This window comes from Natator depressus, chromosome 1 (assembly GCF_965152275.1).
Source record: "Natator depressus isolate rNatDep1 chromosome 1, rNatDep2.hap1, whole genome shotgun sequence".
Taxonomy (NCBI): domain Eukaryota; kingdom Metazoa; phylum Chordata; order Testudines; family Cheloniidae; genus Natator; species Natator depressus.
In genome coordinates this window covers 246,065,430-246,092,903 of record NC_134234.1, presented here as the reverse complement: position 1 = coordinate 246,092,903, position 27,474 = coordinate 246,065,430, and the positions used below count along the sequence as shown (strand labels likewise).

Here is a 27,474-nt window from a genome sequence, read left to right as displayed (position 1 = left end):
CAGCCCCGTAAACCTGCCTTGTGCTTGTTAGCACCTGGTTAATGGCAGCTTTTTGCTGGCAACCAAAGGTCTGCTAATAAGCAGAATCCACTGTATTCAGGCATTATCCCGAATTAACCTTTCAGTAAGAGAATAATGAAACAGTATCAAATCAGGAGTCCCAGGAGATCTTAGTCTAGATATTCCTGTAAAGGAAAATTTATACTTGATCATTTGAGAGTTATTCATGCAAATTGTAGTGTTAGGTTAGTTACTCTTTGACAAATAACCCTTTGCTAGAAGTCTGAACTTCTATACAAGAGAGGATTGTGCAGTCTGTGGACACATTTCTCTATACGATACCTTCTCTAGAGATTAAGAATGAAGATTAAGGAAATGTCGATTCTGCTTCTGTCTGTTCTTCAGACATGATCACCCCAAGTATGACAATTCCAACCCTGATGCATTGGCTATTGCAATAGTCCCTCAGTTCAAGGAGATACTGACCAACTTTTAATGAGCGTTTCTGGCTATTATTGTGTAATATAAAGCCATTCCAGTATTCTGATCCTTGTTCCAGCGTACAGAATGTGCCTTAAACATTTGTCCAGGGGATGCTGCAAGTTCTATACTTTGTGTTTTTTCTTATGGGTAAATCCAGGCCTAGCCACTGAAGCAAGGAGAGCAGGAAATAGCTGATGAAGGATTTAATCTGAAAGCGGAGATACTGCACTGTAGCATGCAGCGCTACACGTATGCCAGTAGATGCCAGCTGGAGTTGGGTGCTAATAGGTGCTGGTCTTGTGGGGGCAGGGAGCAGCGATACTTTTCCAAAATGCATGATGTGAAAATGGGGCCTGACTAAACTGAGGCTCCTACAACCTCTTCCAGCATTCATATGCATTATGGGAAACAGGCTCCCTTCTTCTCCAGACCCTAGCTCCTGTCCCTTTAGTACAGGAGTAACCCTTCGAGTTCTGTATTTTTAATATATGGAGAATTAATATATCAAAGTGCCAATAATCTATGATGGGACTGGCTACTTCTGTTTCATTGCATTTCAAACTGTTTTGTAACACACACACAGACACACACAGACAGTAGTTCTAATAAATATATTTTAAAATAGGAAATATGTAAAATCATTTGACTGTCTCAGTGTAGGAAAGGGGTATTGCTGTCCATTATAAGATCACACAGCTGTACCCTTCTGCATATTCTATTATATATGCTGGGTAAATCTGGTGCTTCTCAAAGATGACAAAAATGGAGGGATTCACTGGGTTGTCCACACAGCTGCCATAAAAGCTGTTCGGATTGTTAGGTCTGGATGGAGGGCGAAGGTAGTTATTGCTTCCTTGAACAAAGTCTCCAACTAGCACGTGAGCTACGATCATGGTCTTGGAACTAGAGCCAGTCTGACAATATTGATGGGAATAACTAGCATCTCTGGCAAAGTAGCTTCCTAAGAACAAAAAAAAGCCAAGATAAGAATGATTTCTGTAGACTTTATTTTATGCTTGTATCTATTATTGCCGTAACAGTTGATGCTCTAGCATACAGTATTTCAGCAAGTGCCCTTAACACTGTATGTACCTCCAGGTAACTATAGAGGTCTCCTAAATCATATACTCGTACATTATGTTTATGATGAATAAGGTCAATATCTAATCATGCTTTTTAAGACACCCTCTATCAGCCAAAGCTCTGCACCATAGTCAGTAAGTTAGTTAACTAACTAGTGCAACTATTTTGGCTTTTTAATGTGTTTTACTTCATGGACTGCATCCTGTGCCTGTCAGCATTGGGGCCTGTATAGTTAAAGCAGTTCAACTTCTATGTGTAGACTAGTATAGTTAAACCAGCACCAACCCCTAGCGTGGTTGCACTTAGAGGTACAACAGCACCTTATTCCAATATAGCTTATTTCTGTACTAGAAGAGGAACAAACTGTACCAGTATAAGATACTGGTAAACTGTGTCAATCAGGGACGTGACCTTTTTATCCAAATACCAGTAGAACTCCTAGTATGGACACATGTACATAGGTATAATAATATTTTAATATAACTGTGTCCACACTAGGGGTTGTGCTGGTATTTTGGAAATGAAGTTACACCCCTGACTGACAGTTATGTCAGTACTAAATCTGTATGAAGACCACACCTTAGCTGGTCAGAAAGTAGTTCTCTTCCCTCTGGGAAACTTTTGCTGTTCAAATTAAAACAAACCAAAAAAGCAAAACTTTGGCATGGCCTATACTAAAAAATGTATACTGGCATAACGATGTTGGTCAGGGGTGTGAAAAAAAACCCATATCATCTCGTGACATAGCTATGCTGACAAAATCATCAGTATCGATGCAACTGTGCTGACAGAAGAGTGTTTCTGTTGGCATAGCTAACATCACACAGGGAGGTGGTGTTACAGTACCAGCAGAAAAACTCCTGTCAGCTTATGGTGTGTCTACACTAGGGTGCACAGCTTCATTGGGAGAGTCGACATAGGCTCTATTTGCATAGACACAGCCTCAGAGAAAAGAATTCACTTTCTGCAAAAAGTTCTCATTTTGTCAAAACCCCAGTTTTCCATGGGAAAAAAAAAAAAATCAAAAATTTTGACCAGCCCCAGTCAATATCCAAGCTCCTATTGACTACAATAGGAGAAGGAGGTGGCCTTTTGAACAGCATCTAAAGCAGTGTTTCTAAACCTTTTTGATACCAAGGATGGCTTGCTGCCGTCCTTAACTGTATCAGGGAGATCTCAGGGATTGGCGCCGGTCCACAGACGAGTCGTTGAGAAACTCAGCTCTAAAGCACATGGTTGCCTCAACAGTGTTTGGCAAACTTCTATTTCTTTGGATTTAAGAAAAAGAGCTTCTGCAAGAGGGTTCTCAATCAGTTTTTCTACAAGCTAGCAGACAGTAGTCGGCTATGAATTCTGCGGTTAATATTCCGACAATGGAATCTTGAGACATCATGAACCATGAAGACAAAGCTAGAGTTTTTAAAGTGATGTGCAATAAAAACCTAGTAATAAAATGTTAAAAGTTAAGAAATTATGGATTCAAATTAGGAGCTTCCAACAGATAAGGTTGCTCTGAAAATATTATACGGAACCCAACAAGCCCTTCTACAGTTAACTATTCACTGAACCCCTACCTGAAAGCAAGGATCCTTTCAATATTTCTGAATACCAACACAAAAACTAGTGATAAACAAGCAAAAAGTGTTGCTAGAAAGCAAGCACACGTTCTACATGCCCTTTGATATGCCTGATTAACTTCCATTAATATTAAAATACAATCCCATTAAAATCAGTGGGAGTTTTCAAACTGAGCAAAATAACACGACTGAGTTCAGAAGGATAGAACAGATCTTTTAAATTTGAAACAATATTACTCTGCACTTTGAGTAGTCATTTACACCTGTAAAAAGTAGATGTAAAATGCCAGTTCAATAACCTTTGCACTCACTCTGCAATGGTGTAAGTGACCACTAAAGATGCAAGGCAAGAGAGAATCAGGCCTAGAATGTAGGAAGTTGACTTCTGCAGTATTAATTTGAGTCTGTTTCACTACATTCCAGGAACAAACACACACACACACACAGATTATATATATTATATATAATGGTATATGTACACATACTGCCTCTATACCTTTTCCATATAATGTTCCATGGGTCCCACAAATTCTCCAGTCAAAGTTCTGCCCGCAGATGGCATGCAAATGGGATGTACTTGTTCCATGGAATAAGAGCCTCTCATCCACATCTTTTCCTCTGTTTGTCTTCCTCATCTGCTCCTTTTGCCTAGTGATAGAAATGTGTCAAGATCAGAGCAAAGCTAAAAACCCCAAAACATTTATGTCAGGGCAAAACGAGGTTTCCAATCTTCCTCTCTGCTTCAGCCGTATTCCAGTTAGACCTTAAACCTGGAAAGCGGAACAAAAGAAACACTGAAGGGTAAGTGGGTTTACCCTGGTTTTCCTCTTCCCACATTATCCAATAGATCCATTATGCTACGTGTTATGGCTCTACCTACCAGAAAGCAAGGAGGCCACCAGTCAAGACAATATAAGGCAAGGAGGCTACCAGTTCCATTTCAGTCTAGAAACTTCTACAGCAAGAACAGAAGTACGATAACACATTGAGTACAAAGAAAGAAATGTCACCACAGAAGAACAAACCTCAAGAGGATGTAGGACGGTAGTGGGATGGAGAAGAGACGATGACACAGAATTGCTGGTAAGATCTCTTGTTGCAAGTCTCCTCATCCTTTGCCCTAGCTTCCTTGTACTAAAGATATGTAGCAATAAGCTAAGAAGAAAGAGTTTACTTTAAAACCAGCATGTGTATGCACATGCATGCATTCACACACAAGCATACCATTACAGTGCAATGAAGATCCCCAATTTCAGGACATTTTGAGTAACTGTTTAAGCCTGCCTGAGGCATTCCAGTCCTCTAAATCGGTCTCCTATTTTGAACTAAGAGTAAGCCAATCAAGTCAAAAGGCCAGCAGGACTTCCTGACAAATGAAACAACCCATGGAACAAAAGGAGTCAGAGCAGCTTCTTAATATCAGATTTCTAGCTTTTTAAGTTTCCTAATGGATGAGGGAAGGAATGCCACCACCAGTACCCTGACTGAACTGGTTATAGTGGCATTTGAAACCAGAATAGCAAATTCAGATCAGAACTCTCTTTCTGAACCCAAGTCTTCATCTCTCACACACATTAGAGGAACAGTAACAGGGAACCCACTCAGCTGAATACAACTTCTGTTCAGCTATGGCATAAAGCATGTAACCCATAGATCAACCTTTCTCAGCTCTGCTGCTAATGCCAATCCTCCTGGTATCCATTCAGTTCAGCTTCAGGGATACAGGATTCAATTAATAAAGAATTAGAGGAGAATAATATAACTAATGCAAACCAACACAGGTTTATGGAAAATAAATCCTGTCAAACTAAACTGATTTTTTGAATGAGATTACAAATTTGTTGATAAAAGTAAAGCATTGTTGTAATAAATTTTTGTAAGGCATTGGCTTGGTATTGCACAACATTTTGATTAAAAAACTAGACTGATACAAAACTAACATGGCAGATACTACATGGATTAAAAACTGACTAACTGGGAGGTCTCAAAATGTAATTGTAAACAGGGAATTATCAAGTAGGTGCGTTTCTAGTGGGATCTCTCAGGGAAACTGATCACAGCCCTTTGCTATTTAACATTTTTATCAGTGAGCTGGAAGAAAACATATCATTTCTGATAAAGTTTGCAAATAAAGATTGGGGTAGTGCTAAACGATGAAGAGGACGAGTCATTGATACAGAGCAATCTGGATAGCTTGGTGAGCTGGGCGCAAGCAAATGATATGCATTTTAATTCAGGTAAATGTAAATTAATACATCTAGGAACAAAGAATGTAGGACACACTTACAGAATGGGGACTCTATCCTGGGAAGCAGTGACTATGAAAAAGATTTGGGCATCATGGTGGATAATCAGCTGAACAGGAGTTTGAAGTTCAATGATGTGGCCAAATAAGCTAATGCAATCTTTGGCTGAATAAACCAGGGAATCTCCAGTAGGAGTAGAGAAATTATGTTACCTCTCTCTGGCATTGGAGTGACCGCTGCTGGAGTACTGTATCCAGTTCTGGTGTCCAGAATTCAAGAAGGGTGTGGATTAACTGGAGGGGGTTCAGAGAAGAGCCACAAGAATGATTAAAAGATTAGAAAACGTGCCCTTATAGTGATATGTGCAAGGAGCTCAGTCTACTTAGTTTAACAAGAGAAGCTTAATGGGTGACTTGACTTTGCTACAGTCTATGAGTACCTACATGGGGGACAAAAATTGGATAATCGGCTCTTCAAGATAGTGGAAAAAGGTATTATAGGATCCAACGCCTAGAAGTCAAAGCTAGACAAATTCAGACTGGAAACGAGGTGTAAATTTACCAGTGAGGGTGATTAGCCTTTGGAACACTTTAGCAAGTGTTGGGGTGGATTTTCCATACCTGGCCATTTTTAGATCAAGAGTGGATTTTTTTCTTTTTAAAAAGATATGCTCTAGTTCAAATGGGAATTATTTTGGGGAAGTTCTGTCGCCTGAGTTCTACAGAATGTCAACCTAGAGGATCACAGTGGTCCCTCCTGGCTAAAAAGTCTCTTGAGCTTGGTGTGGTGCATATTAAAGGAACAGTCGTATCACACACGCATAGCTTCACACTGCTAGAGATCCTTCCTTTTTGTTAGTTACATTATGGTAACTCCCCACATTCACTAGTCAATGTACATACACAGACAGGAAGACAGTTCCAGCCCCAAAGACGTTCTAATACCCCACTCTACGGGCAAGTCCACACTACAGCGCTACACTGGCGTAGCTGCACCGATGCAGCTGTGCTGCTGTAGAGCGTCTGGTGGAGAAGCGCAATGCCGATGGGAGAGCGCACGCCTGTCTGCATGATTCCTCCACCTCGGTGAGAAGCGCGAGCTATATTGGCAGGAGAGCGTCTCCCGCTGACATAGTGCCGGTGTGGACAGTGCAAAACTGGTGTTGCCCGGTGAAGGAGGGGGGGTCCACACCTAACATACGTTGCTCAGGGATCGACTTAAGCAGTAGCTTAGACCTACCCTACATCTTATTTGAGTGGCAATCAAATGAGTGAGGAAAGCATAACTGCCTCACTTTAGTTATCCTCAAACTTTTCATATGGCACATCAAGGGTTGCCGGTTTTTCTTCATGTTTGATTTGCGAGCTAGAAACACAATACCCTCTGTTTTTGTAGCTCTTCTCATTCTCCATCCAGCTATTTGAAATCCTAACTTTCCTGCTTGCCTCTAACTTTTTCTGCCTGAGGTGGTCACTTCTGGAACCCTAACAAGTACTGATGAACGGGTACAATGCCATCTTAACTAAGTTCTCAGGTTCAATAAGCCATAGGGAGGAATATAGAGCCTGCTTCTGTATCAGTTTTACTGTTCCTAGAATGAGTGTTTTAGCATAAAAAAGGATTTGCTGTCTTTTCAGACAGCTTTTATTTGCTGAACACTTAAAATTAGCCAGCAGAAATCCAGGTATGTCTGTTAAAAAACCTGCAACAGTTCTTTCCCCACACCTCTCCTTGCCACCCTCCACCTTAAACTCTTGCTCATGCCAGGTTGAAGCCTGAACTGGAACACTGCATCTGCACCCCATAAACATCCTCAGCCCCCCAATTCCCTGCCCCCCAAAAAAAGTTTGGTGGGCGGTGTTTGGTTTCTGATCTAGATTCAGATCTGAATTCAGCAGCTTAATTATTTGTCTATGATTAGTTGAGCCCCAAACACCCTAAATTTAGGGAATGTTTAAGATTTGGTTCTGAATCCAGATTGGGACTTCATACCTCAGGCACATGCCCAATAATTATATTAATGAGAAAGAAGCTTTGTTAAAGCCAATTATGTGTTTTTGGAGGTTAGTTGGACTGCATCAAAATACAACATTTTACAGAAGTTCCGTCTCTTTCCAAGACTTGAAAGTTAGAACATCTGGCAGTGAATAGTTAAGGGAACCAGTCAGTTCTTAAAAACAATGAGGAGTCCGGTGGCACCTTAAAGACTAACAGATTTATTTGGGCATAAGCTTTTGTGGGTAAAAATCCCACTTCTTCAGATGCATCTGAAGAAATGGGGTTTTTTTACCCACGAAAGCTTATGCAAGCTACAGCCACTCCATCACACAAACACACTCACTTCTTACAGGGATAGGGACAATAGACTAAAGGGCAAAGTGTGGCCTTGCTCCCATCTAGGAACACTGCTGCACACATGCTTTTGCAGTTGTGCTTTCTACATTATCAAGCACCCTTCCCCAAAAGCTGCAGGTTACCAGCTTCTGTTCTCAGATCTTTATTTTTTCCTAATATAACTGTCACATCTGCTTTAATGTTCGTGTGCAGGTTAATAAACAGATCAAGAGCCTCTGAAGCACTAATGCAAACTTCTGCTGTTTCGAATCTTCCATGAAAGCTCTGCAATTTCAGATTTGTGTTTTCCATAAAGATTTTCACATTATCCAACTCTGCTACCACTAGGATTTGCAGCTGGTAGATTTTGCCAGATCAATCTTGTCTTCGTGGTCCAATTGCTGTGCTGCCTTCTCCTCTTCATTGCTGCTGTTCTTTGATTCAGCCAGGGTACGCCAATGAAACATCTCTTTGAGTAAAAGTGTTTGGATTTAGCACAAGTACTTCCCCCGTCTTAGGGTTCTGATGTTTAAGGGCCAAATTCTGCCCACAAATATACCCATGCAACCCCATCAGTGTAATTGGGAGATCCACATATGGAACTAAGTGCAGAGTGATTTTGTTGTTGTTTTTTATGGTATTTAGGGGGAATAGTTTCTTCTTGATTAGAGGTAGTGAGAATCATCAGCACATAGTGAGAAAGAGAACAAACTCTAGAATTATCAGGATTGCTCTGCTGCACCCAGTTAGAGTCATAGACTTCAAGATCAGAAGGGCCCACCGTGATCTAGTCTGACCTCCTGCACATGGCAGGCCACAAAATCTCACCCACTCCTGAAATAGACCCCTAACCTCTGGCTGAGTTACTGAAGTCCTCAAATCCTGGTTTAAAGACTTCACGGTACAGACAATTCACCATTTACGCTAGTTTAAACCTGCAAGTGATCCATGCCCCATGCTGCAGAGAAAGGTGAAAACCACCCAGGGTCTCTGCCAATCTGACTTGGGGGAAACTTCCTTCACGACCCCAAATATGGTGATCAGTTAGACCTGAGCATGTGGGCAAGACCCACCAGACAGATACCTAGGAAAGAATTCTCTATAGTAACTCAGAGCCCTCCCCATCTAGTGTTCTGTCTCTAGCAGTTGGGGATTTTTGCTACTGGCAGTCACCGATGCCATCGTTGGCAGTCCCATTACACCATCCTCTTCATAAACTTATTGAGCTCAGTCTAGAACACTGAGGTTTTTTAATGAAATAAAATGGATACAAACCACTGGAAAACTTGCCAAAGTGATGGGTTCTGAATCCTCTGCAATCTGCAGATTCTATAATTTTTCATTGTCTTCTCAAATAGGTCCTTGACTTCCCTGTATTCACTGGTAGTGTCACTCAGCTCCACCAACTAAAAACAATAAGCACAACAGAAATCAAGACATTAAAGTGTTTTCAATTAGCACTCCCCAGTTCTTTCACAAAAGGAAGCACCCAACCACACTGCATTAGAGATGGAACTACCCTGCAAGTACGCTCACAATTCAAGCTGAGTGAATAGTTGATTTTTTTCCGTTTGCCCCCCCCCCCCCAACTGGAAAAGAAGAAAAGTTTGATTTGAACCAAAGATTTTTTTTTTAATTTCATCAAATTGAGACCAAATTTTTTTCTCGAGTTTTGAATCAAAATGTTTGAGTCAACTCAAAATGAATTTTCTTCAAGTTTTTCATTTAGTTCTAGTCATTTTTGAGTATGTTTGAGAGTGTTTTAAATTGGTCAAATTTCCAAAAAGAAAGCAAGCAGTACTATAGTCCAAACTTTCCCAGACCCCACTCTTACTTATTAGAGGTCTTTTCACACTTAAAAAGTAATACTGACTTTACTATAGCAAATTATTTAAAAATAGCTTTGCAACCATAGTGGCAGACATTTTAATGAGGAAAGCAATGTAAGTGTCTCCAGAATATTTTTTTTACGTGACTTGATAATCTTCAGAATTCCCCCTCACTATGAAATTCTGTAGAGTGTTCATTTTTAAAGAAAAATACTGCTGGGGATTAAAAAAAATCTGCACTGAGCAATGGAGCATCATGCTCTAAGTGATTAGTTGGAGTCCAGATCAAGTCAGCAGTGACCTAAAAGTCATTATGATCTGATGGCTGTTCAGTCATGCACTCCTGTGGAATGAGCTGGTGGTCTTAATTAGCTTCCCAGTGGACATGTCTATGTTAAACATGCCAACTGTATATTTCCAGCTTGCACATGTCACTGGAAACACCACATGAACCTCATCTCTTGAGTTTGAGGGTTGCATTTTAAGTAGTCTACCTTCCACAAGAACCAGTATAGGAAAGATCTCTTCCTGAGTAGAGTGAACAAGTCAAAGAGTACCTTGTACCCTATGTCAGGCAGTGCCGATTGGTCCCAGTGTGGAGGAAACAGATGAAGTGGATTAGTAGTTTCCAACTGGCTGTTTTCAAACAAAAGAAATGAACAGCAGTGAGCCTATGGTAATTCCCCACTGATTATCCTGCCCTGGAGCTTCAGTCAGCTCTAAACGCTGTCTTGGAGACACAAGCCACATTAACTGTTTTATCTTGGTAACGCTAGTTGCCAATTCATGCATATTACAGTGACAGACTATAATAGGAGCAAGAGGTAACTTGTTGCCAGAGAGAATAAAAGGTACCGTAAGAGTCAGGCAGCACACTTAAGAGGAGGTAGAATGGGTAGGCAAGCTGTTGAAACTTAATCTTAAGGTCACTTCACATAATGCTTCCAGAGCAAGTTCCAATAGCGGTTTGAACCCCTGGGAAATTAGGATGTTACCCCTTTCTCTTCGCCTGGGCCATGCACACACAAAGTAGCATGCCAGATCAGATTAGTGGTCTGTCTAGCCCACTATGCTGTACCTTCAGAAGGAGGTACAAGAAACTGAAGTGGACAGTTATAGTATAACGAGTCCATAAGGAAATTATTCTAACCTCCATCAGATAGTTGTGAAACTCTCCTGCTTCTTGGTGTTAAATAGTCCTTCCTAAATACAATTATTTGATGTTAGTTAATATGACTGTGGTTATTCTTATCCATATAAATTCTCTCTTTAAATCCTGCTGAACTCTTGGCGGCAATGATATCCTGTGGCAATGAGTTCCAGAAGCTAGCTGTTTTGTGTAAAGAGAAAAGAGGCACTTCTCTTGTTCTCCCAGCTGGAGTCCAAAATTTTGTTGAACCAATAATGCTTTAAATTCCCTATCCCTAACTTTATTGACCCTCATGCTGGAATTTCCTCAGATTAACTGAAGTTCCTTAAATCCGCATCTATGGTTCACTTTAAGGGAACCTGGCTGCACATCACAGCATACCTGGGCCTCCAGGGACAGCATTCTCCAGCTCCATCCTAGCTCTCCAGAGTGGCATTCCCCAGCTCCAATCTTTTGTATGAAGGAAATAATTTCATTCCTTTGGTCACATACATTAAAGAACAAATAGATGCTTGCTCCAGCAACAGAGAGATAGTGTTACCAATAGTAGCAGAGAGTACACAACTCCTCCAGCTACCTGCAAGCCATCAGTCACCACAGAGTGCCATCAAAGCCTACATCCTGGAGGTGCTGTGGAACCTACACTCACCATCACATCCATAACACAGCCTAGCATTAACCCAATCAGCAAAACATATCTCAAGTGAACTATCATATGCCAGAGGCTTCCCTATGAACTGACACTCCATGCAGGGCACGGTTTGGCAATAAAATGAAAAAGTAAGCAGTGAGCACACTCGCCAGTACCTTCTCTCACTCTTGGCTCTGCCTCCGAAGAACACAAACTTTGGCCACCTACAGACTTTTCTCCGAGTTTGGTAGTACAAGTTTATCTGGACCATATCTTGAAAGAAAAAAAAAATGTTTATGTGGCAGGAGTTAAAGAAGCTTCACCATCTGGGAACTCTGTTTATTTAAACAAAGATCTAGTATAGCTATGTATTGCTCCGCCCCGGCCTTCAGTGCTTCACAGGTTGGGGTCACTCTTTCACCTGTTCTACTCCTACTTGAAGCCCTTTTTGTTATTCTGACCCATTTCCAGTTCTTCTATTTCACTGTAATTAGGACTTTACGGGGGAAATCTGACTAGATGTAGTGCTAGATCACCATCATCAGTTTTCCTGCAGTTCCTCTCACCATCTAGGTTTCTGCTTATGGAATTATACGGAGTAAAAGAGGAAGACGCATTAGGTCATCTAGCTAGTGCATTCTTCCTGACAGTACGGGATTGTTCCTTAGGGTTTAAACAAAAGCTTCCCGCTTGTTTGCTGGGGTTTTTTTTCCTGTACTGATCTGACAGATAAGCATTATAACACCACTATCACCTTTGTAGTGAAACGCAGACTATGGCACTTGAGGTGTTCTATGTGCACGTGCGTTTTTGGGAGCCACACACCCTTTTTTGTTCATGTGTCAGATACCAAATACTTTTGAGACATTGGAAAGCCAGTTGAACTTTTAATTTATTTCACAATATTTTATCTATGTCACAAACACAAAGATCTCTCTGGATTTGCTGTTCATGTTCTTTCCATTTTCACCTTAGTCCCAACAACTGACTCTTACCCTGGGTGCATCCTTTATGCCTTCCCTCACCATAATTAGTCTGCGATAATATCCACTCGTCTTCGCATCTTCATCACTTTTTAAGGTTCAGTTCTCCTCTTTTACTTTTCCCTTTGTGCTTGCATGAGAGTGGCTGTCCCAGAGTTCATAGAAAGTTCACTCACTAGTCTACTTGTCAGCAGACAGCATCTGGAGAGACTTTGTATGAAGGAAGCTCTGTTTAAGTCAATCATGTTGTAATGTGTTAAAACTTTAAACAAGCAGGTACCTTACCTTGAAAGTTTATCTCATACTGCTGAGAACCAGCTTGAAACAATACAGTGCCTTTTCGGTCCGCTAGAAATGCCGCCTCCAGATCCGCAGAAGTTACTGTGGCAGCACAATGATTTGAATGCTATAGAATGAGAGCACGGGAAAATTACACCCATTACAAATGGACCTTTGGCTCCAATGGCATTGTATGCATGCAACAGAGCAGAGGTTAGCTTATAATCTATTCGTTTTCATTAAGTCAATGATCATTTTAAATTAGGTCAGTTTGACATGTTTCCTCCTACCATTGAGCAGAGCTAAATACGCTCCTTCCAATTACTATTAGTCTGGTTTAAGGTTGAGTTAGTGCACAAGAGATCGAAAGGATTTACTCAAGAGGAGCCAAATAGGCATCAGCTGAAGATCTGTTGCAGATTTTGCTTGAAACGGTGCTTACAAATGCCAACACTATTCCTGAGAAACAGCATAAAACTCTCCCTTTCTTTGGTCCCGTGCAGAGTTCCAAGAGGACCAGCTATAAGCCCACTGTGACAGATTAGTGGCTATAGCTCAACTATAGATCCATCATGTTCAGAGGAGATTGAAAGTATTCTATAGAAAAAAGGGAAGTCGGGCTACAGACCTTAGGATTTCCATAGAGCTACAGTGCAAAGCAAAAGTGAAAGGATATGAGAAGGCAGAATCTTTTCTGAATGCAGAAACTGGATATGGGGCTGTGTAACAGAAAATTCTAGAGCAGATCAAAATATAAGTTTCTCCCCTCTGGAAAATTTTCACCAAAATGGTTGGTTTGTTTTCCTTAATTTTCTGCAGAAGATTTCAACTTTTCAGCAAAATATCAAAACCCAAAATATTTTGGATTCAAAGGGGTGTTGCTGGGCCTCTTGGGAGTTGTAGCTTGGGTGCCTTATACTCCCATTTTCTTCTATGGATTAGGCTGTCTGGCCAGACTACATCACCGGTGATGCCCCGTTCTCTCCTCTTTTGGTGGGGAGGAAGGAGCATATCATAGGAGATGTAGTGCATCCAGAAAGCCCAGCCCACAATGAGAATGGGAACACTCAAACGATAACTCCCAAGGTGCCATTTTGAATCGAAGTGCCGTATTTTGGTTTTCGTGCTTTCGGTTTTCTGTGAAATATCAACATTTTCCTTGGAAAGCCAATACCTTTCATGCGCAATTTCTTTAGCTGAAAAAAAACCAAACAAACAGTTTTTGACCAAAATTACATGACCAACCCTAGAAAAATACACCAACTTTTAGAGCTATCCCTCAAGCTTCCATGGAGTATTAATGAAATGTTGAGGAACAACAAACACAGAGGCACACCTGAGAATACAGTAATACACCTGTGCACATTGAGAGCACTGAGAGAACATCCGTGCAACATCTAGAATGACTCAGAGCTGACTGGCGCAGAGTGTTAGACGTTAGTCGAACACAAGCTCACCTGTTTCCCATATTCAATCCACTGCCCAGATCCATCCAACCAGTACCAGCTGTATTCCATTCTGAAAATAGATTGCAGATGCATGACAGATGGTGCAGACAGATGTCAAAGTGGAGTAAAAGAGCAGATTGGCTTCAGGTAACTTCCTGAACTCTAATATTGAGAGAGAAATCCCAACTTAACACAAGCCTTAACAGAATTGTTCAGAGGGTATCTTACCATCTTTAAGCATTAGAACACTGGCCATCTCTGAGGGAATGTGGCTAGTTTCCGATTTTTGGGGGGAGGCCAGTGCAGATGCAGCATGATGTGCAAAGACAGAGGAAGGGTGTCCGGCCAGCAGGAGGCAGGCCAGCTCAGAACTCCTGCCTGCAGCAAATGCTGAGTGACGTCTCTTCTCCCATGCCAGGATAGAAATTTTGACTGTAAGGCTCCGTGGCCTTCTCCTCTCCTCCTCTCAGTGAATCAATAGCAGGCAAGCAACATAGAAGGGTGTCAGCAGCTGCTGGAAGAGCATCAGGGAAAGTGAGTTTTCTGGCATGAAGCCTCAAGTGGTAGACTGCTCTTCAGCACAGAGCCGGGTAAGAGCAAGGCTCATTGTATGCTTGGCAGCTCTTTCAACAGCAGTAGCACAATCTGTGCAGTGTTTAAAAAGGCTCTGTTTGGACAGTGATGGAGAAGCTTTTCTGGGTGTGCACTGCATGAGTATCCTGGCCTACAGTATATCCAGGCAATATAATGATTATAATTATCCTCAGGAGTCCTCCGAAGTAAAAATTGGCTTAAGTCAAAGTACATCCCAGTGGCTTGAGGATACAGGTCCAGTGTTTCGTGTTCTCTCTCTCTCACACACACACACACAGGGCCCACTAAGACAGTTAAGAGTACAGAATTCCACAGAACAAAGGAAGTGTTGTCTATGCATTTATAGGTCCAAAATGTATTTTGGGAGAAAGCCAGTTTGGCGGGGCCAGGGATGGTGCAGGGAGGCAGGATTAGGCTTAAACCATTCCATGAAGACCAGCTCTGCAGTTTGGATTTGAATCAGACTTCCATAAACTTCAGACCTGTTTGGCTCCAGGGTTTTTTGTTTGGGCCCATATCTTGAGACTAGTAGCAGGAGGCCAGTGATGAGCAACATGGCTATCCATTGGCCAATATTCATAATCCTACTATTTGGAGAATTTGGGGTGGGTTTTTTTTGTTTTTTTAAACTTGACAATCTCAATTTTGGACTTCAAACAAGTTAATATCCTCTCTGTACTTTACTGCTTTGCTATCCCTTGTACAACTTTTCTTTATAACTAGTTGCACACACATTCGAGAAGTGCCTATCTGCTTACAATGCAAGTAAGAGGCTGTGGCTGAGATTTTTCAAAGCTGCTTAATAAGTCTGCATACCCAATTCCAGGAGGAGTTGGGCTTCCAAATCTCTTAGCAGGATTTGAAAATTCCACCAAACCTGCTTCTAGATCTGAAAAGACCAACTTTCAAGACCTGAGTACCTGATTAACAAGAAGAAACCCAATCACTCTATTTAAAAAACATATGTAAAAAAAGCCCCCCCATCTAAGTTTATCCGAGTACAAAGATTAGAGCACAAAGGTCCAGTATGAGTAATTCCAGGAACTAAATGGCCTGTGGAATGATCCGAGTTCTCGTCTTTTGATTGCCTTGACAAAATCCTTTATTCAGATTCTTTCCCCTGCACTGTTATTCCTCCTTAATCTATAGTAATATGTGCAAGGCCCATTCCTATAAAGATGAACCTTGTTTGTCCTCATTCAAATCCCATTGCAGGGGATTTGTTAGGCTTATGTTGGCACCGGTTTCTTTTTCAAAGCCTTCCAGGGTGGCACTTGTGCAAGCCTTTCATTTTCACTTTCCAAAGTTGTGCCTGTCACTAAAGTTTCTCAGATCTTTAATTTACTATAAGATCATGCCAAAATTGAGTTTTAAAATGGTTTTTTTAATCTCATAAAAAACTCTCTAATTTTGGGGACAGTTCAATGGATAGACATCCCTCATCTTGTAGTAGAGCCTACAAGCAACCAAATAGAGGGGTCGTCTTAAATCAGAAAGCCAATTTCTCCCTTCATTATAGTAGTTTTTTATGCTATCATATATTGTGCACATAAAAAGCAATCTTACAGTAGATTTCAGATAGAGGAGTGAGAAGCAAGCAACTAAGGAAAATACAGTTTCTTAGCAGACAGATCATTATGTTACCGACTGCAAGCAGGCATTCTTCCCAAATACATTTAAAACAAAATCCACATGCTGTCTAAACACAAACACTCACTCCCCCCCTCCCTGGATTGGCTTTACTAACAAAGCCCAGAAGAAGCCATTTTCTCCAGACTTGGGCGCTCATAGGGTTCTTACCTAAGCACTATCCAGCCACAATCCTCTATAGGCAGGGAGCCCCTCCCACCACCTTTATACACAGGTAGGGTAGTTAGTCACCTGCCTCTGAGTCAGAAGAGCCCACTTAACCCCTTCTCAGCAGAATAAGACCTGCAGCCTGGGAAAGATGTTTCAGAAAAACACTGCCATTCTGTTACACACAATCTAACTACACCTCTGCGTGCTGCTGCCTTTTCTCAAGTATTTCCCTTCCTGAGGTGCTAGGCTATCCTTTATATTTAAAGTAGGACTCCTTAGAAAACTGAAGCCAATCACATTTCCTTGCAGTCTCATATAAATTTGTTAGTCTCTAAGGTGCCACAAGTACTCCTCGTTCTTGTCACACACAGTAACGCTCTGGGGTTAGAAGGAAGTGCAGATGGGATGGATGGCTTTGGCAGGTATTCTGATTCCAGTCTCCATGCATAAGTCAGTATTTTTACCTCTATTATTGGTTTCCTGTATCCCCTACAATGTGCTTGAACTATAAAAAGAGGCTTGGACCCTGCCTAAAGAGCTCATTTTAGGGACAGGAAAGGCCAGGTCCAGACAGAGAACTCTAATACAGTTTATGTTCTGTATCCATTGTATCATTGGTGACACTACAATGACACTCCAGTCAACTAATATTAATGGTATCAATATCATCACAAAGGTTATACCCCAACCATAATATTAAAATATAGTGTGGTACCACGTCTGTATTTTCTTTAAAAGGGCATAAAATTGACTTTTGTTGCAACAAAATAAAAACAATAAAAAGTAGTCATGTGACACACACACACCACAAGACAACATACATGACATACAGGACTAACTTGCAATTAAAAACAAATGGTGCCAGAATTCTATTTATAACTATACAAAATAAGACAAACAAAAATACAAAATAAACAGAAGGGTTAAACATTTAAATAAGCAAGTTATTACCTTGTGTGACAGAGCTCTGTCCTTGTCTCCGTGGGTCCCACGTTTCCTGGCGGATTTCGCTAGCCTCAGAGGCTCACTGTGACCCTCCACGTAACCCTTCTCTCTCTAGAGACAAGGGTCACAGTCTACTGAGCCATTTTCATCATAAGCCAGCGAGGGAGGTGAGGAGAAGCTATCCTCCTTTGCACAGTCTCTGTTGTCTCCCAGTCTCAGTGATTAATCGGGGGCGGGGGGGAGGACAAAGGGGGGAGCCCGGGCCCACCCTCTATTCCAGGCTCCAGCCCAGGGACCCTAATAGTTTCAGCTATGGTAGCTGACCTTTTAGAAACATGACACACACATTTCCTGAGCTACTTCCCCACAGCAGCCCCCACTTCCTCAAGCTCCACTTCACCCTTACCTCAGGGCCTCCTTCCTTGTGCCTGATATGGTGTGTACTGCTCAGTCTCTCCAACAGCACAACTTCCTCCCACAGCTTCTGACATCCACACCCACCTAACTGGGAGGCTTTTAATTAGTTTCAGCCAGCCCCTGATTGGCTTCAGGTGTCCCAATCAACCTAGCATTCTCCCTGCCTTCTGGAAAGTTCTTAATTGGCCCCAGGTGTCTTAATTGACCTGGAGCAGCTGCCATTTCACTTATCCTGGTACCAGGGATTTGTTTAGCCTGGAGCTAATATATCTATCTCCCACTACTTTTCTATAGCCATCTGGCCTTGCCCCATCACACTTGTTATTTAAAACTTTTAATAAAAATTGATAAAATTAATATTATTTGCAAAATTTGTTGTATTAATTTAGTAACTTAAGGCATTTTCCATTATTTTATATTAACTTTATTTTAAAACTCTGCTATATGGAAATAAGGATAGCCCATGTTTCAAATATTAGTTAGTAGTTAGGATTAGAAGCAGAGTCTGAATTCCCATTGCATGGCAACCATATCTTCAGGGAAGTCAGGAGTAATTCCAGCTGTTGCATTCCTGAAGGGTTAAAATAATTAATTTACTGGATTTACTTAATGTAAAGTTTTTACCTTATTTTCTCTGTGTTTGTTTGTTGTTTTGTTCTGTTTTCAATTGCTTTTGGAGGTTTCTGTACAAACTATCACTTTTAACTTTTAAAACAGAGAGAGAGAGAGAAAGCAGAAGTGAGGAGAGGAGGGGAGGGGAGGGGAGAGCAACCTAGGAAGGTAGTGAGACCTGAGCCAAGAAGGAATCTTAAAGTACAGGCAGCAGCAGCAAGTTTAGCAAACTGAGAAAGGATATAAAGGAAAACTTAACTGGTATGTAAAAATATTTGAGAAAGAAGGTTACATGTTTAGCTCTGAGCAAGGAGTGTGGTTCAGTCGGTTAAAGCAGTTGGAAACCCCCACCCTGGGGTTTTATCCTGGCTCTGAGAGGAGAGTGGGGGTAGTTACATGCTCTTGTAAAACCTGAATTTGTTCCCCCAGTGTATGTTGCTTCTGTGTGCATGCCAAACGGATGGCGGGAGTGCCCTTTTTTGCTGCAGTTAACTGTTTTTGGGCAATTCCATCAATTCTCAGTTTTAACCAGCTTCATTTCAGTTTTTTACTTTGAAATTCTTTTTTATTCACTCCCCTGTGATCGAGTCACAGCTCCTGTCTCCTAATGTGCTCTGTGAACTGTTCCATTTTTTTCCTTCATCTGATTTACCAATTCAGTGAAAAAACTGTTTGCTGCTCTTTCCTTCTGTGCACTTACTTCTCCTGTTCTGACAGGCACCAGTCTAGGTCTCAGTTTAACTTTAACTGGAACCTGGCTTTTATTATAAGGTGGTGGTTGCAATGCAGTGGATCCCATTTCATCTTTTAATTTTACTTGGGTCACCTTTTTCCATTTCTGTCTCCGTTCTTCAGGCGCAGGGTAGCTACCTGAAGCCTGCTGTTGACCACAAATATTTATGACAGGGGACGGCACATCTCTTTTTTGTAGGTTTCTTACAGCTGTTTTCAATGTTTTATTCTGTTCCTGTGCTTGCTGTCTGTGGACTGCTTGCCGCCCCGCAAGGAGAGTGAGAGCAGTCCAGGGTTTGTGGCGTCTTCTGATTCTTTTAACACTTTCTTTGTTTCTGTTACATGCCCCGCCAATTTTGTGGCATGTTGTCTTAACCATTAGTTAAGTTAAGGGGGGGAGGGATAGCTCAGTGGTTTGAGCATTGGCCTGCTAAATCCAAGGTTGTGAGTTCAATCCTTGAGGGGGCCATTTAGGGGGTTCTGGGGCAAAATTGGGGATTGGCCCTGCTTTGAGCAGGGGGTTGGACTAGATGACCTCCTGAGGTCCCTTCTAACTCTGATATTCTATTCTATGAATCTATTTAACAGCCATGGTTATAGTTTGCAATATTTTACATTTCAAGGCTACAGTTTCTGCCCTAGCCTTACAAATTTCATTCCATGTTTCTTCCCCGCTATATTTTTTAAATTCATATGGACCTCTTTTGCTAGCAACCCAGCGGGTCCACAAGTTATCAAACTCTGTGGGGATTTGAAGGGCGGGGATAAGGGAGTTCCCTAGCTCGTGCTTTTCTGTCATGTTAGATCGCGATTCCTACAGCGGACAGCTTGCTTACTCACCAGATCAGCGGTCAGGGTCACCAATGTCATCAGATGTCAACGGTGTGGTGCTCTGCTCTGTTCAACGTTGATAGCAGTCGGCTGCATGTGTGTGTTCCCTCTGCGTGCTGCCCTGGCTCTGAGCAGATCACCGACACAGCAGACCCCGAGAGAACCACCAATGACCACAGACTCCGATAAGGTACGAAGGCACCCAGCCAGGTTTATTGTCAGATGAAGCTCAGTAATAGTTTCCCGTAGACTCTACAGGACATACTACGAATATGTGCCCCCTGACAATGGACCGTCTCAGTCAGTGGCGGGACTCTCCACAGCCCCCTGGGCCAGGCAAAGACAACTCCTCAGGGGGACACTTTTATACACAGATACAAACAGGTTACACATCACTCCCAATGTATTGAGGTACAACCCCTCTACGTGTTAGGGTGCCACCTCTCACCTTGTACATGTTGGTTTGAACAAAACAACTCTATCATATTACCCTCCTGCCCGTCTTTAGGATGGGTCAGCCTTTTCCCTGTTATCTCTGTGGAATGTGCTCATGCTGGAGTGTTCTGGTACCGTCCTGGCATGTATTTACATCACTTGTATGCAGTACCTTTTAGGTATGTGTGTTTTTGCAGCTTCAGCCCTCTTCTTGCCAGATTCTGTGAGCAGGGCCTGCCTCTTGTGCACAGCTTAACTTTGCTTTATGTTAGTAAAGTCTTGACCATTATTTTAGTTCAGGTCTTAAGTTTCATACCAGGCCTCTGATACAAGGACTTATGTTTCAGGCCCCCATCTTACTACAACTGGATTCATAAAATATTTTTTTAGAACTTGTTCTGTTGGCTTGGTTTTGTCTCTTTTTCTTCCTAGGATGAATAGTTCCCTCACTGTGTTTTCTCTCATTTAAAATCTTTGTTTCTGCTTGTTTCAGTCTAACTCCATCCTTCGGTTCTCTCTTACAGCTTTTCCCTCCTGGGGGAATGTGTTGTCTTTTGAGTTCACTTTTGTTCCCCTTTCGCTGGGCTCAGTGTGGCTCACTAGGGGTTTGACTAAGTAAAGACCTCCAGAATGTAGCCTACCTTTATTATAGCTCTTTATCTAGTGCCTTGTATATTTTTTATTCCTTTACCTTGAGGTTTAAGCCCACACCATCCATCTTTCCCCACTACATCCCCCATTCCTTCCAACACTGCCCTCTCCACAATCGTCTGGATCTCTCCAATATTATACCTCCACGAAGGGAAGAGAGGGGCTGAAGATGATGCAGCCGGTGGTTGTAAAGTTGTTGGGCCAGCAGCTATGAATCCTTTTACTTCCCTTCCCGTCTGCTCAGCACCCCTCCCATCAGAGCAGATTCCCTTCCTATACCCACCAAGGGAATCGCAGGGTAGGAAAGAGAGCATTCTAATCCAGGGATACCATAAATCATGGGAAACCTGAGAATTCTCATTGTGGTTCTTATCCAGAGTAAAGTTGGGGTCAACTTCGGCTTTAGCGAACACTCCCCATTTGGCTCAGAGTGTTCAGACTGCAATCACAATCACTTAACTTTCTTTTTTTCCCCCAAATATCATGGCCTGCAAGTGAGATGCAAAATTGTCAGTACTAAGCCTGAAGCCCTCTGTGTATCCATGAAACAGGTACAACCATGAACACCAGCAAGTTTCCCTAAAGACAGTATGGTGATACAGAAGCCCAATGGTGGTTCTGTGCCAACAACTCTTGTCATGCCTGACCTACTACACCTCACATACCGTTGTCATAATCTGTATCTAAAAAGGTGTTATGTAGGGTATCAGATACAAACAGGTAACACCCTGGTCCAAACAATCATTGCATGATGTATGTAGTGTGTGTCCAAGGAGTTACGGGCTAGAAGTATGTAGTTAAAATGTGTTTGGCAAGAAATGTATAAGCCCAGTCTGCCCTAGACAAAGGAATGTATATTTGCTTGTCTGACCTGCTGGTCATCAGGCAGAGACAAAGAAGGCAAATTTACATGCAAGATGAACAAGGCCATCAGGACAGCAAGTGGGAAAAGATTACCACAATCTCCACAGGGTGTGGAGACTGCCCCCTCTCCCCCCCCACCCCTCCCAAGCCTTCTTGCCTCTTCAAGCACAGTCAGTGAAATTTGGGAAGAAATAAGGAGAGAGAAAAAAGCCATTTTGGGATCCTTTTACCTGAAGAGACAAAGAAACTAAGTACTTTGGACTCCATACAGGATCCTGGCCAGAAAGGCTGCTCAGCCATTGCTGGAAAAGAGAGTCATTGAGAAACACAACTTTTCAGAATGACAGATTCCAGTTTGTTAAATCAGGTTTTAATCTTAGGAGCATATTTTTGCTTTTATTTGTGTGTAACCCTTTCTATCTTTAATCCCTTTACTTGATATCACTTAAATCCATGCCTTTTTGATTAATAAACATCCTTTATTTTTAATATAAACTAACACAGTGCTGTGATTGAAATAAGAGTGTTTGTTCATCCACAGTTTAATTAATGAGCTGCTGTTTACTGTCTCTTTAAAGGGGCAGCAAACTTCTGTGAGTGTTCCAGGACACAGGGCTGGACACTACAGGGCTGATGGTGTTGGGGAAATTCGGGGCTGGGGGATATTGGAGGTCACTCTGCTGAAAGTCACTGGGCAGTGAAAGCCATGGTATGACCCACATGCTTGTCTGCTGGCTGTTGGTGTCAGAGCTGAGAGTCACAGCAGCATAGCATTTAAGGCACCCAGAGCTTCAGGGCAGATGGTGATGCAACCCGCCCTGCGCTGGCTGAAGCCCAAAGCATCACAATTACCTCCCATCAGAGTGCCACAGTCCTAACTTACAAAACCATCTGCTGTGGTAGCAGGGTAATTGTGACACTGTCTTCACACCCTATGCACTATTGCTATAATCTTTGTACAAACTAAGCCTTGTGAATAGGGTGACCGGAGAGCAAGTGTGAAAAATCGGGACAGGGTGGGAGGTAATAGGAGCCCATATAAAAAAAGCCCCAAATATCAGCACTGTCCCTATAAAATCAGGACAACTGGTCATCCTAGTTGTGAGGTATTATTCAAAAACTAATAGCTCACTGAGCATTAATATTCTTCAAAGATGTGTGTACACAATGGGTATTAAGAGTTATGGACATATGCTGGAATTATAACTAAAGTGTGTTGAAACCAGGTGTGCCAGGTCTGCCCTAGACAATGGAATGTGTTTTCCCCAACTGGGAGTTACCTGCAAAGTACTTTGAAAGGTAGAGAATGTATTTACAAAGCACATAAACCCATCAAGCTAGCAAAGGGTAAGGGCAAATCTCATGCTGACAAATAGAGACGACGACAGCATGGCATTCACACCCAGCAGGAGAGAGAAGCTTGGTCTGGGTTTTACTTTTCAAAGACTACACTGCAAAGGTTTACAGGTCTATAAAGACCAGGGGTTGATTCTCAAGTGATAAGCAATTGAAGCCACTGATCGTATAAAATTTACTGTATAATAAGTGTATAGAGTGCAGTCTTTTCTGAAACCTAATGATGCTAGTAATTAATATAATTATGAATTGTATGCATTAACACTACATAAGGAATTATGGCTACTCATTAATATTAGGCTGTACAGTCTATGGCCAAACAGGGAAAAACAGGTTCCCTCCCAGACAAGAGAGAAGGCAGCTATACTTTTCTCTTATGTAAATTAAGCATGGTTGAATCAAAACCATGGAAGCCCTATTTACATTCAAGGGGACAGGAAGCCCACAAGAAGGGAAGAACAGCATGAGGTCTTGCTGCTTCTTGAAACAAAGTCATTAAACTACAGAAGCCATAGCTAAGAAGAGACACCATCTTTGGTATCCATCACTAGACAGACAAGAGAACAGAGCTTTTGCAAGTGGAGAAAGATGGATTCTTCAACCGGGGCGGGAGAGGGGATTGGAGTCTCTGCGACCTGAATATGGGTGAGAAATCTGCTTAGGCAGAGATCTTTCACCAAGGAAGACAAGGGAGACCAGTTTCTTGTGCTTTTGTGGAAGCACGTGAGAGAAACCATCTCGAACAACGCCTTTACCTTGCTAGATTAAGTTTTAGATGCACGTTTTCACATTTATTTCCTCGTAACTTTTTCCAACATTATTCCCTTTACTTGGCCTCACTTCACTTATGGCCTATTGTTAATTAATTTGGTTTTATTTTAACTATAAACCAACTCAGTGCAGTGTTAAAATGAAAGCATCTATTACCCTCCCCCTTTCCCTCCATTCAGTTAATAAGCTGGAGCGTTTGGGGCTTTTCAAGAAGAAACCAAGTCAAGGCATGAGGGGTGCATGGGGGTCGGTCACAGGCACCCCCTCACCCCCAGATTTCTGCCAGGGTTTGCCAGCCTGCTCAGTCACCTGGTGCAGCTGGAACACCTTCCTGCATGGCAGCTACGGGAACTGGCAAGCTGCGCCCCGCAGGGAGAAGCAGGAGGAACAGCTGAGAGCCGCAGGGAGGGGCCGCTGCTTTTTGAGAGGGGAGACTGAGGGGAAGGGGGCCCTGCCTGTGTGGGGGGGGACGTGACTCGAGCTGTTCCAGGGGCAGCTGAACCTTTAAATTGTGCCCCTGCACTATTAGCAGGTAGGGGCCATATCTGAGAACAAATTAACCTTATTATTTCTCTGAACTGTCAAAGAGATGGCTGGACATTACAGAGCACGGGATTTGGGGGAAATTCAGCATGGGGAGTGTGCTGCAGTCACCATTCTGGTTGTAACCAAGGCTGGTGGAAGCCAGCGTGGGGCTGTAAGACAGGCTGCTGGAGTCAGAGGTGCTGAACCAGACGCATAGGGTGTGACCTGCATGCCTGAAGGCTGGTTGTGAGCAGCCCAGGTTGGAAGCTACAACAGCAAAGCATTGTGAGGAACCCAAGGTTACAGAGCAGGCAGTGACAAACCTTTGCAGCATCTTAGAGACACAAAGCTGGCGAGGTAATAACTTTTATTGGACCAAATTCTGTTGGTGAGAGAAAAGCTTTCAAGCTTACACAGAGCTCTTCCTCACAGGTTTCCCCACAGACCAGGACACACCAACTCAAAGCAGCACCAGACCCTGCCAGAACAACAGATGCTTTGTGTCTCTAAGATGCTGCAGCCTCATTTTCAAAAAGCGAAGCTATTGGCAAAAGGTTCTCCTGAACCGAGACCAAGAGCAACAGTTAGGTGCCAGGTGTCAATTCTAGCAATTCTGACTCGATGGGAAATTTCTTCCAGTCCTTGCCAGGAATAGCCTAATTCACTTTCTGAAACAAGCAAGTGGCCACGAATTGAAATCACTGAGTTCATCCAATACTTGTGTTTATTTTCTATTGAACATTAAGTGATTTGTTAATAAATGATGCTTTTCATCAAAACAGAAGCTTCCATCCTGCCAGAAGATCAATGGTGATAGACCCTTGTACCCATGGATTTCTAGTGTCAAGAGGGCACAGAGACTTCCACTGTTTTAAAATTTCCAGTGTATAAAACAGCTATCATTTTGCAGATGATACTAAACTGGGAGGAGTGGTAGATACGCTGGAGGGGAGGGATAGGATACAGAAGGACCTAGACAAATTGGAGGATTGGGCCAAAAGAAATCTGATGAGGTTCAATAAGGATAAGTGCAGGGTCCTGCACTTAGGATGGAAGAATCCAATGCACCGCTACAGACTAGGGACCGAATGGCTAGGCAGCAGTTCTGCGGAAAAGGACCTAGGGGTGACAGTGGACGAGAAGCTGGATATGAGTCAACAGTGTGCCCTTGTTGCCAAGAAGGCCAATGGCATTTTGGGATGTATAAGTAGGGGCATAGCGAGCAGATCGAGGGATGTGATCGTTCCCCTCTATTCGACACTGGTGAGGCCTCATCTGGAGTACTGTGTCCAGTTTTGGGCCCCACACTACAAGAAGGATGTGGATAAATTGGAGAGAGTCCAGTGAAGGGCAACAAAAATGATTAGGGGTCTAGAGCACATGACTTATGAAGAGAGGCTGAGGGAGCTGGGATTGTTTAGTCTGCAGAAGAGAAGAATGAGGGGGGATTTGGTAGCTGCTTTCAACTACCTGAAAGGGGGTTCCAAAGAGGATGGCTCTAGACTGTTCTCAATGGTAGCAGATGACAGAACGAGGAGTAATGGTCTCAAGTTGCAATGGGGGAGGTTTAGATTGGATATTAGGAAAAACTTTTTCACTAAGAGGGTGGTGAAACACTGGAATGCGTTACCTAGGGAGGTGGTAGAATCTCCTTCCTTAGAGGTTTTTAAGGTCAGGCTTGACAAAGCCCTGGCTGGGATGATTTAACTGGGAATTGGTCCTGCTTTGAGCAGGGGGTTGGACTAGATGACCTTCTGGGGTCCCTTCCAACCCTGATATTCTATGATTCTATGATACTTTGAACTATTTTCCTTTTCAATGCAGCAGGTAAGGACTGAACCTCCTCATACATTGTAGGAGAATTTCTGGAGCACTATCAAACTGTTAGCCATTGAATTGGAATGGAGGTTTCCTTTATTTAGCAACTAATTTATCATCTGTAAATGATGTTCCGTTATGTAAGCGGGGGAATAGTCCCGCTCTTGTGGGAAACTTTCCTGACTTCTGCACTACCCCGGTGAAGTGAGCTAGCGAAAGGATCCGAGTCCTCGCTCCCACTTCCTTTACCCAGTGGCCTCCCTGCCCTTCCACTCTCCTGTCTGGCAGAGTCCTCGTAACCCCAACAAGGCTGGGCCCAGGATTCCTGGGGGGCTCGACCCCCAACCTTGCTGTGGTCACCTAGGACAGGGGCTCGGGTGTCCCCACTCCGGGGTACTCTCTCTGCACTGGGCACTTCTCTGACCCACTGACCATTTCATACAAGTTAAAGCAAATGCAAGTTATTTAATCAACAATTAATTTTAAAAAGAACAAGGAAGAATGGGAAAAGTTAAAGGAAACACATCACCCCGCTCTGTGGCAGGGAACATCACAAACAGTGTCTCTGGAATGTCCGGGCAGTTCACAGTCTGTTACTTGTGAGTCCCCGGCCTTCTTCTCAGGCCCTGGCTGTGCTGCAGGGATGCTGTGGGTTGGACACTTGCTCTGGTGGTGGCCACACGCTCTCAGGCTCTAAGTGGTAGGACCCTTCTTCCCAGTGTCGCCCCTGCCCTGTCGGGGTTACGATCCAAGCCTGGCCTGCAGAGCCTCTTGGCTGAGGTGTCTCCCTGTGCTGGGCCCACTGCCCAGGGTCCCCTTCGCTCTCCCCACCCAGCTCACCGCACCCAGCTCCGGACTGCTCCAGCCCCAGCTGCACCACTCTGTCTCTGCACTGCTGCTGCTGCTGCTGCTCTGCCTCCAGCTCCCTGGGCTGCTTCTCTGGCCCTTCTGCCTCTGGTTGCTGCAGCTCTGCTCCCAGGACAGGTCTGCTCTGTGGGCTGCTTCTGTGACTCTGCTCCCAGCACTGACCTGCTTCCTGGCCTGCTTTTCTGGCCCCTCTGGCTCTGGTTGCTGCAGCGC

General features: G+C 43.0%; 1 protein-coding gene across 1 annotated transcript; it reads right to left on the bottom strand.

The window, feature by feature from the left end:
• Nucleotides 1-1,137: 1,137 nt before the first annotated feature.
• Nucleotides 1,138-17,533, bottom strand: LOC141985483 (protein mono-ADP-ribosyltransferase PARP12-like). Its single transcript, XM_074949661.1, has 8 exons — nucleotides 17,389-17,533; nucleotides 14,053-14,113; nucleotides 12,602-12,722; nucleotides 11,510-11,606; nucleotides 10,110-10,188; nucleotides 8,999-9,129; nucleotides 3,640-3,791; nucleotides 1,138-1,444 (listed from the first exon to the last, which is right to left on the bottom strand). Exons 2-8 carry the CDS (start codon nucleotides 14,110-14,112, stop codon nucleotides 1,164-1,166), a joined length of 921 nt encoding a protein of 306 aa, XP_074805762.1. The 5' UTR covers nucleotide 14,113; nucleotides 17,389-17,533; the 3' UTR covers nucleotides 1,138-1,163.
• Between the last annotated feature and the right edge of the window lie 9,941 nt (nucleotides 17,534-27,474).